The sequence below is a fragment of the Notolabrus celidotus genome, chromosome 12 (assembly GCF_009762535.1).
Source record: "Notolabrus celidotus isolate fNotCel1 chromosome 12, fNotCel1.pri, whole genome shotgun sequence".
Lineage (NCBI taxonomy): Eukaryota > Metazoa > Chordata > Actinopteri > Labriformes > Labridae > Notolabrus > Notolabrus celidotus.
The window spans coordinates 26,605,319-26,616,326 of NC_048283.1; the positions used below are offsets into that span (position 1 = coordinate 26,605,319).

The 11,008-nt window shown below is 37.8% G+C and overlaps 2 protein-coding genes across 17 annotated transcripts in view; both read right to left on the bottom strand.

Moving 5' to 3' along the window:
• ubr5 (ubiquitin protein ligase E3 component n-recognin 5) overlaps window positions 1-1,642 on the bottom strand; it is a 39,282-nt gene extending 37,640 nt beyond the window's left edge. For 4 of the 16 annotated variants that reach the window (XM_034698401.1, XM_034698403.1, XM_034698408.1 and 1 more), the window contains exon 1: window positions 1,369-1,625. In XM_034698401.1, the coding sequence (XP_034554292.1) occupies window positions 1,369-1,430 (62 nt within the window). In that variant the 5' untranslated portion in view covers window positions 1,431-1,625. Of the gene's footprint in view, window positions 1-1,368 lie in introns of all 16 variants that reach the window. The other 12 variants (XM_034698415.1, XM_034698413.1, XM_034698410.1 and 9 more) reach the window with 6 other exon arrangements.
• A 4,771-nt stretch (window positions 1,643-6,413) lies between these two features.
• On the bottom strand, window positions 6,414-8,688 carry LOC117823016 (tumor necrosis factor receptor superfamily member 6B-like). The gene is made up of 5 exons (XM_034698036.1): window positions 8,579-8,688; window positions 7,585-7,966; window positions 7,106-7,285; window positions 6,928-7,009; window positions 6,414-6,843 (listed from the first exon to the last, which is right to left on the bottom strand). Exons 1-5 carry the CDS (start codon window positions 8,594-8,596, stop codon window positions 6,573-6,575), a joined length of 933 nt encoding a protein of 310 aa, XP_034553927.1. The 5' UTR covers window positions 8,597-8,688; the 3' UTR covers window positions 6,414-6,572.
• Window positions 8,689-11,008: the final 2,320 nt, after the last annotated feature.

Consider the following 11,008-nt stretch of genomic DNA (forward strand, 5'->3'; position numbering starts at 1 on the left):
TAGATAACAGGATTAAATTAACTGTTGCTAGCAGTGCTGCATTTTCTATTTTAGGTGCTTGATATTATTTCAGTGCACAATGTTCAACTTGTTTCTTAGAATTCATTATTACACCTCTCTGGAAAACAAGCATTCAAACACTCCTAGCCCATAACAAATCCTTGATCCCAAGGTCTTTTGAAAAACAGGTTTGACTTCAAGTAAAGTTAATACATCGCAATCTGCTATTACAGACTAATGACAACTTCTCATTCAATATATTTGCACGTACACATATTACATTCAGTGTTGTGCTTACTGGATGCATGTCAGCTATATCTGTAATGTAAGGTTTGGTTACTTTATTTGTACCCGTAGGTAAACTTGTTATGCAGCCAGTGAGATGTTAGGTCAATACAGAGTTAGAAGGCAGATGTCAGACAGAACAAACTACTTAATGTGCAAAACATTCAAAAATACCCTAAAACTAATCGAACACATTTTTTGATTTGATTAACAATAATAGATTGTTAGATTAGTGTGTGTTCTAATACTATATATATATAAGTATACGAAGTATAAATGTGTAATGTGGCTATTAAGCTTTCAATTATGGTGGATTAAATATGAATTAATTCAAACATGTGAACATTAGATGATACCATTAAACATGTCCCCTTCAGACGCCTTACTAAAGTAGATAACAGGATTAAATTAACTGTTGCTAGCTGTACTGCAATTTCTATTTTAGGTGCTTGATATTATTTTTCAGTGCACAATGTCCAACTCGTGTAAGTTTCATGACTAAATATCACAAAACACTGTGACACAAACTTCACTGAGACGCAGATATAAGGCTTTGTCAGGAGCGTGGTGGGCAGCGGATCCGCTTGCTAGTAGCAGCAGTTAGCTCTCGGTTAGCTAACATTCCTTCGTTGATAAAGATAAACTGTGAAACTTCCACAAACAATAACACTTTTCAACACTATGAATCTGTAAATACAAGATAAAATGAGTGAAATGTCGTCAACTGTGTTTTAACGGCTTCTCTTTCCCTCCCTTTCCCCATCCCCCAACCCGCATTGTCTGCCTCAACTTTGACTATGAGCCAATCCTTCCGGAACACCAAGGAAACAGCGAGCTAGCGTTAGCTCCCCTCGGCCAGTTCATGACTACAGCAGCAGTCATTGAGGGAGCTAGCGGAAGGCTAATGAGGACTGTTCAAGATGCTGGGCCTTGATTCAATCGCGTTCAAATTAGTCAAATCCGGTTACAAACGCAAGGCAATCTTTGAATAGCACGCCAGTGTAACGTCAAACACTGCATATCACACCCAGCACACAGCTATTGATTCTTATTCAGCTTCACTACGGGCCGCAACGAAAATACCTGTCATTGAGCTGATCCTCGGTCCCGGGCAACGGGTGAACCACGAAGTGTATAGATGTCATGGGGTCAATCAAAAATCACCGACTCGTCTGTTAAAAAAAGTGGAATCTGTTGTTCTGTCGATGTATCTGTGTGTGTGGATTTTATAGCAATCGTGTAATGGCGAAAAACCTCGACTCAGATCCCAGGTTCATCACAGACATGCCGCCATCTTAACTCTAGCCAGCTTCTTTTTCTGTGTGTTGATCAGTGCACATGCAACGCATCTGCTGATTGGTCGAGAGCAGAAACAGGAAGTCGGGTAAACTGGAGTTGATTGGCTGTCAAGAAGAAGGCATGACGAGTGTTATCGATGATTTCATAGGCTTTCAAACACCAGTGTCTTTGTCTCACCCGGCCCTGCTCATGTATCTTTGTCTATAAGCATTTAAATGCCCCACAATACATGTTGAGTTCCATGGCTTTCAAAGCATTAGGAAGTAGGATTTAAAAACCAAGACATGGATGGATTACAGAAATTTTACAACGTGAGACTTGAGAAAATCAGATTCTACCTGAAAGGTTCTCTACAGACCTTCCATAAAATCTGGCAACCCTTTTTATGTCATATAGATACCTTACATATTGAAGCTGAAAACCAATGAACTACTGAGTTGTTTACTCTGTTTTTTTTTCTCCTCCTCTTCCTTTTTCTTTTCCACTCTGCTCTATTATTTCTCCACCTGTTAATACTTTTTGACAATTGATTGTATTGATTGTATTGTCTTGTCCATTTTGTCTCTTGTGGTGTGAATGGGTGGGGTTGAATGAGTTGTGTAAGTTGTGTAGTTGTTTATTGTTGTGCATCTAAAATGTCCTTTTCCTGTACCCACCCGGTAAACAGAAAAATTCAATAAAAATATTTGACAAAAACCCCCCAAGACATTACAGTTTGAATAGTTTTAGTTTTAGTCATTATGCACCACTGGAACAAACTCCCTGAAAACTGTAGGTCCGATCCAACTCTCACCTCTTTTAAATCAAAGACTAAGACTTTTTTATTTGCCACTGCCTTCCTATCTTAGCTTATTTTAACTCGCTATAAATGCAACATTTATTTTTTAATATATTTATAATTTTCTTTTCTATGTTTTATCACGTTTGTCATTTTAATTATGCTCTTTAATGCTTGTCTGAATGTTTCCAATGCTTAGTTGCCCTTGTGTATGAAATGTGCTGTACAAATAAAGCTGCATTGCCTTGCATTGCCCTAAGAAAATAGGCTTTAGGTCAAATACAACTAGCTTACTGTACCACATACAGTATACTTTTAATTGAAAAAGCTTTTTATGTGCATCCTCAAAGATGCAGCATTTTTCTGGACAACATACCTGCTATATCTATTTGCATATACAAATTAAACTACAGTCTAATTTCTTGCATTTCAAAGACTATTTGAATAAATGACATTTTAACCTGCATACAGACCTAAACTTTGGTTTGAGGATACACAGAAATGTGTTGTATCATGGTTGTATCTAGCCTATAGCAGAAAAAAAACTGTCAGTGACAATGCAGGTGTTTTTGTTTGTTTATCCTTAATGCAAGAAGATGGTGTGCAACAATAACAATGACCAACTTAGTCTTAATATTATATCTCTGGATCCTCAGGTTATGATTACAGGGACAATTTAAGCATCACATTATCGTACTATACGTGCCCCAGTAATACACTTGTTCTCTTCAGAGTGAGATGAACTGTTTACATTTGAATTATTTCTTAACACTAAGTAATGGGTTGCCTAAATGTTTTTAATCCTAGTTTCAAGTCACTGAAATGTTTTGAGCAGGAGACATGCCAGCATGCTATCCTAATTCAGAAATAAGGAAAGATGGGAGACACAGAAATGAAGAACTGAAGCTAACCTTGTAAAACGAACTAACAACATGTTGAGCATTGATCATTCTTGGCTACTTCTTGTCCTGGATCTAGAGAAAAGAACTTAAGATGTTGTAGAGGCTAACAGACATTAGAGGAAGAGCATGAGATCCTCAAACAGCATGTATTACATAGCAACATACAATTGATGACTTTTGTATTTCAGAATCAGAATAAAAAATACACACAATACGTTTACACAATAAGTAAGAATGTCAAAAAATATGAATAGAAAAAAGTAATGAAATAAGACATAAATCAAAATACAATGTTAACAATAATAATAATAAAAGTATGTACAGAAGTGAAGAATAGTTTAGAATCATATAATTTATTGTGCTGATTATGTGCAAAAGGTAAATATAACCCTTTGAAAAAAATACCTTCACTGGGTCATTTAGGAAAATAAAAACACAGTCCTGAAGTTAGAAAAATATAAATTTAAGAATGAAAAGAATATGTCAGTCTTTATTTATCTGACTGATGTACAACATCACCAAGAGATTTTTAATTTTACACCAGCAGATGTCAGTGTTTGCTTCTAATATTCAAATCAGAATTAGTTCAGTCAGGAACAAACCTCTGTTTTCAACCAGGGTTTCTGGTTGTGGACGATTGTGATGGATCTAGTAGCAGTGACATCCTCCACACACCAACGACAGATGATGAGTACAACTGCAGGTCCATGCTACCTCATCTGTTGTTGCCTCTCTGAAAATCTGCCAGTGTGGAGCCAGCATGAGGATATACAGAGGAACTGACAGAGTGAGAGACTTATCAGAAAAGATTACATTCAGTACAATTGTGAGAGAGAGAGAGAGAGAGAGAGAGAGAGAGAGAGAGAGAGAGAGAGAGAGAGAGAGAGAGAGAGAGAGAGAGAGAGAAGCTTTTGATGCTGGTTTCAAAAATAATATATATATAGTGGGGCAAAAAAGTATTTAGTCAGCCACTGATTTTGCAAGCTCTCCCACTTAGAAAGATGAGAGAGGTCTGTAATTTTCATCAGAGGTACACTTCAACTATGAGAGACAAAATGAGAAAAAAAAATCCAGGAAATCACATTGTAGGATTTTTAAAGAATTTATTTGTAAATTATGGTGGAAAATAAGTATTTGGTCACCCACAAACAAGCAAGATTTCTGGCTCTCACAGACCTGTAAGTTCTGAAGCCCTTCTGTCCTCCACTCGTTACCTGTATTAATGGCACCTGTTTGAACTCGTTATCTGTATAAAAGACACCTGTCCACAGCCTCAAACAGTCAGACTCCAAACTCAACCATGGCCAAGACCAAAGAGCTGTGGAAGGACACCAGGAAGAAAATTGTGTACCTGCACCAGACTGGGAAGAGTGAATCTACAATAGGCAAGCAGGTTAGTGTGAATAAATCAACTGTGGGAGCAATTGTAAGAAAATGGAAGACATACAAGACCATTGATAATCTCCCTCGATCTGGGGCCCCACGCAAGATCTCATCCCGTGGGGTCAAAATGATCATGAGAACGGTGAGCAACAATCCCAGAACTACACGGCGGGACAATGACCTGCAGAGAGCTGGGACCAAAGTAACAAAGGCTACCATCAGTTACACACTACGCTGAGAGGGACTCAAATCCTGCAGTGCCAGGTGTGTCCCCCTGCTTAAGCCAGTACATGTCCAGGCCCATCTGAAGTTTGCCAGAGAGCATATGGATGATCCAGAAGAGGATTGGGAGAATATCATGTGGTCAGATGAAACCAAAATAGAACTTTTTGGTAAAAACTCAACTCGTCGTGTTTGGAGGAAAAAGAATGCTGAGTTGCATCCCAAGAACACCATACCTACTGTGAAGCATGGGGGTGGAAACCTCATGCTTTGGGACTGTTTTTCTGCAAAGGCGACAGGACGACTGATCCGTGTTAAGGGAAGAATGGACGGGGCCATGTATCGTGAGATTTTTAAGCCAAAACCTCCTTCCATCAGTGGGAGCATTGAAGATGGAACGTGGCTGGGTCTTCCAGCATGACAATGATCCCAAACACACCGCTCGGGCAATGAAGGAGTGGCTCCGTAAAAAGCATTTCAAGGTCCTGGAGTGGCCTAGCCAGTCTCCAGACCTCAACCCCATAGAAAATTTGTGGAGGGAGTTGAAAGTCTGTGTTGCCCAGCGACAGCCCCAAAACATCACTGCTCTAGATCTGCATGGAGGAATGGGCCAAAATACCAGCTACACTGTGTGCAAACCTGGTGAAGACTTCCAGGAAATGTTTGACCTCTGTCATTGCCAACAAAGGTTATTAGGTTAGGTTACAAAGTATTGAGTTGAACTTTTATTATTGACCAAATACTTTTTTTTTTTTTTTTTTTTCCACCATAATTTACAAATAAATTCTTTAAAAATCCTACAATGTGATTTCCTGGATTTTTTTTTTTTCTCATTTTGTCTCTCATGGTTGAAGTGTATCTCTGATGAAAATTACAGACCTCTCTCATCTCTTAAGTGGGAGAACTTGCAAAATCAGTGGCTGACTAAATACTTTTTTGCCCCTCTGTAGAAATGTACAAAAAAATTGCATGAAATGTTAAAAGCCTGGTGCTTGGCTGCTTATGCTTTTGTGTATGGTGTGAGGAGGCAGAGGAATTATTAAATTAAGATGATGAGGATGGTGATAAAGATTAAGAGCCAAAAATCTAAAATCTGAAAAAGTTAAATTTCAAAAGCTTTAATCAGAAAGCAGAAAAAAAAAGTGAATGTATAAATAGTTAAAAGCCTTGAGGACAGTTCAAAGGGTAACAACTAATATATAAATTTGAGTACCCTGCTGACAAATTACCCCTCATATTGGTACAAATTTATTATTAATCCTTTTAATTCTTAAAGAGGTAGGAAGGCGACATCTTGTGGTGATTTTGGTAAATTACAATAAAATATCATTTTCAAGCAACCAACCACAGCAGAAACATTTTTGACTGCTACTCATAAGAGAGAACGCTTGGATTGTCTATTGAAAACATTTAGAAGAATGTATCTTTTCATTTTTACATGTAATGAATGTTTCCCCAACAAAAGTCTGTTCACCTCTTTTTTCATATTAGTCTGAATAGGCTGTAGTGTGATTTAAGATGAAGATACACAGCAGAGCAAGTGATTCATGAAAGTTTGAGCATTTATTTTATTCATCACAACCTTTTTATATTATCCACATCAACCCATACATTGAGTCAACACTCCTTTGATCAGTTTTTACATTAAAACTTAATTCTAAGATTCTATCATAAAATATCTGTTTTCAGAGGAGATATGTCAGCTATAAGAGGTGGTCATCTGTTGTATTTGTACCCCGGACTCTGTCAATTGAAAAAAAATACTGAGGTAAATGACAGTTTTGACTTTGCTGCCTGATCTCTCTGAGTCTCTCCTCTAGTTTTTCTACCACAGAGTTAAACTGTGACTCCCTGAGCATCCTCGGCATCTGTATCAGCTGCTCTTGATTTGCATTTTCCAGCCAGACTCTGATGTGATCCCTGCGGGGACCTCTGCGCCTGAGTCTCTTGCCCTCTGCTGACCTAGAAATGTACCTGTGGGAGGAAGATAATGAGGATATTGAATGCATTCTAAAGTGAATCAACAGGTGAGAGGAGAAGAGGACAGAGTTATCTCACCTTGAGATAAATTTCCTAATTTTTTTCACAGGCATTTTGGGTGTGTTGAGCAAGCCTATGAGGAACCTCCTGAGTGTCTCATCTGAGGAACAAAGATGGGTGAGTTTGAAACTGAAACACAATCAGTGATGACATAAATCATCTGTAAAAATCAGAAAAAATAGTAAACACAACTCACCTCTGTTTGCAAGATCCTCACACGTGCCACACACTGTGTCATGGAACCTCAACCCAGACATGAGAACAGTCTGTTCGCCTGTGCACGTCTGGTGGTCCATGCACTCCTCCAGAGCAGAAGACGAGTTTGAGAAGGTTCCCTCAGGGCATCTTCGACAAATGGTGTCCTTACGTGAAGTACCTGCAGAGAATATTTACAGGTTTGTGAACATGGCACTTTTTGCAGTTTCTGAATGAATGCTGAAGGTAGGTCTCTTATTTTTCCATCTTTGTTCCACTACACTTTCGTGATGATTCCTTTTGTAATGCAACAGGCCATTGTGCATGTTTCAGTAGGATTTTCAAAAGCAACAAGAACATTCATTTTTATGTTTTTTTCCACTGCATTCCTTTGATGCACAGCCTATTCAGAATATATATTAATATAGACTGAACAATTTAAGCTAATCTTATGTTTAAAGGATCTTTCTTATAGCCTACCTTTGGTGTGAACTCCGTATCCGGGTGCGCACTCTGAGTGCCTGACGCAGGTGTCATGGGTCATATAGTAGCCCTTTTTGCACCGACAGACCCGGTCACTGACTACAGAGCACTCTATCTCCACCTCCATGTTGTGCATGCAGTAGGTGTTGCAGTACAAACACCTGGGCAGGTAGTTCCACAGCTCGGTGTAGTGGTTGCTTCTACACGGTTTACACTCTGTGGGCGAGGTAGCAGTGCAGTGTGCTGACATATGCTCGCCGGGAGGGCACATGGCACAGAGGTGGGTTTCACCGGTTACCGGGTCATGGCGCTCATAGGTGGGGTCCGAGGAACAGCAGGGGACGGCTGATGAGAGGAGCAGCAGCACCGCGATGATCAGCTGAGGGGAGAAGCCAGGTTATTGAAGTCACTGTTTTTGTATTTAACTGGTTTCTATTCTACTACCATTACTTTTTAGCTATATTAACAAATGGTTGTGAAAGAACAGTTTTACTGTAACCAAAACTCAAAATGATTTTCTCCGTTGTGGTATCCTTCCTTTTGTCTGATCTCTACTAACATTTAATTACTTAAAAGACTCTTAAATGCCCAACAAAGACTTTCAGAATTTTTCACATCTTAACTATAACTTGCAGCCAAATGTGACTCTGAATATGATTTCTAATATTGTTTCACTCAAACGATAGGCTAACTTTGTCGTATTTCAATATATAAAAATAAATTAAGTCACTGTTAACATATGAAAGAAGTCCCTGATAAGAATGATGGTTTAAAAAATCTAATGTCACACATTCCTCAATATAGATTTAATACATTTTTAAAAGATACAAAATTGAGGGTTCCTTGTCAATTTTCTGTGAAAATGGAGGAGAATTTACATGAATTAATTTATTTTAAAAGAATATCTCTGAAGGATCTTGACTGCCTCTACATCAGATGAAACATTTCTCCTATCTGAAGCTCACACAGTGTTTTCATACAGAATACTCACCAAGCTGATGCTGTGCATGTTGTCGTTCCTGTTTGATGCTTTGACAGTGTGATCAGCCTCATTTTATATTCTACCGTTCCTAAGGAACCATAGTGTCTGTGGGTGTGTTTTCGCTGCTTTGACAATATTGGGTTTACTATGAAGGTCAAACCACTTCCACATGTATCGTGACACTGAATTAGATTTAACAGAAATAAAAGTGATCAAAAAAGCAGATTTTCTGAAACAGAAAGGAAACTGATTTCCACAAGCTTCTCATTTACTGGAACGTATTGAGTGTCCATTACATGTGCAAGAGACCTGAATCCCCTGGTGCCTCGATGGTCATTTATTTTAAACCATATAGCTGCAACACTTCTTGTTAATCTTTTGTCTCCTGCCATCATCCTCCCTGCTCTCTTGGTGTATGTGCTGTCATTAAAGAGAAAATGACACAAACAGCATTTTCTTCCAATAAATATCTCCTTAATTTAAAATGAATGTCCACATTTAGGAGAATAAGATGTCAAAGGAACTTAACTGCATAAATATCTTCAATTTTGTGAGGTTAAGTAAACGCAATAGTTTCTTTTTATCAATACATGTCATTATGTTCTGGTACATCCATTTAGCATTTACGGCTAAGACACGTTAAATTTTCTTCCAATTTATTCCTACATTAATCCAGGTACATCAATTTATTCTCAATGAAATCAATAGTTCTACTACCGTGTAAGCATGTACATCATGACTCACAGGTGTTGACATTGTGAACTTTATTAAATATGAGGAGAATATATTCTTTTGAAAATGTGTCTTTGACTCAGTGACTCATTAAATGGTGTTTCAATTCACCAGTGAAGCAAGCATGAACTAAACACTGCAATGACACATACAGTAGTTCATAAGTCTCATCACTTCCTCCCTTTCCAGAGAATTTAAGATCACACAAAGCCGTTATACAAATGGAATTACTCAAATGAACTTAAGACAGGTTTTGGTTAATACCCGACTTAAAACAGAGCTTTCGAAATCTGTCACCTTGTCTTTTAATGTTTATGAACTTTATACAATTATATCCTGTGTCTTGAAGGTCTTTGTACTAACTTTGCCTTGATAACACAGTTAAATGATCAAAGTCAGGATGTTAAAGTCAAAGAATACAATAAGTTAAGAGTTGAAGTAAGAGTTGGTGCCTAAGAGTATTATTCACATTCCTGGACATTTGCCGCTGGAAATATTGTTAGTAATAAAAATGACAAGTTTTACAAATTGGTTAATTTTGAGAATTTAGACCAGATACATAAACACACATCTGTAATCCTGCTTCTGCTGTACTGAGAAATGAACATTATGTTGTGAGCCAAACTCCATTTGAACCCCCCAGGCTCCTGGACAGGAAGATATTTCAAAGCCAGAATATATCATGATAAGTCAACATGTGAAATCTCCTCTGAGGAGCTTTCAGTATAAGTTTTGCCAGAACTTAAACACATTACATGAAATTGGATCTTGAGGTCTTTTGTTTCCTTGCCCACAGAAAAACCGATGTAGCTTTAACATTCTTAAACCTTAACCTCAAACATCTCAAACTTTAAATGACCCAAATCTTCCAACGTCAGACTAAGGCATTTCAAGGCTTTAACATAGATATAAATATAATATTTGTATGTATAACCTCTTTAGATTCATGTGTAAGTTTTGGTTTGATGGGATGGAAAAAACACCAACCTGAGGAGAACTGGAAGCAAGACACTCATCCCGCCAGTAATCTAGAAAGTTTAATCACCATCCTTGTCATGGTATGAGTTTGAGCTTGACATCCATATCAGAGGAAGGGTCATGAAATGGACAGAACAGAGAAGTTCCTGTTGGATACAGATCTTGAACCTTTAGTTTTAATTAATATAGCCACATCATGCACTGAAAACACACTTTTATAAGTGGAAGAGCCCAAATCTTTCAAATCTTGTGTGAAGCTCCTTTGAGGAACTTTTGGTGTGTGTGGTTTTGATCTTTATATGAACATGTTAGTTTTCTGACAACAAAATCTGATCCTGCTGTCCTTTAACTGTCATATGCATCACTTACTTGAATCTTTGCTGAGAAAAATGTGCACTAAGGCTGTTTAAACAACATACTGTAACTCATCTAACACCTACCCTGCAGAAGTGACCGCAAATTCAGAATTACAGAAATAATTTTATTCCTGATGGCCTTGTTTGCTTTTGTAGGTCACATAGAAGCATCTGTATTAATTTAAGTCTGTTTCATGACTAGCTAAAAACTCCTCACTGGAGCTTTAAGCAAAAGTATGCACACATTATCACCACACAACACACAACTTATTTAACTTCACTGTTGGTGTTCCAGCTGTATGAATGTTTTTGGTTTTTTTTTTTACCACTAATATATAAACTATATATAGTGTATAAGTTTAAATCTGCAACA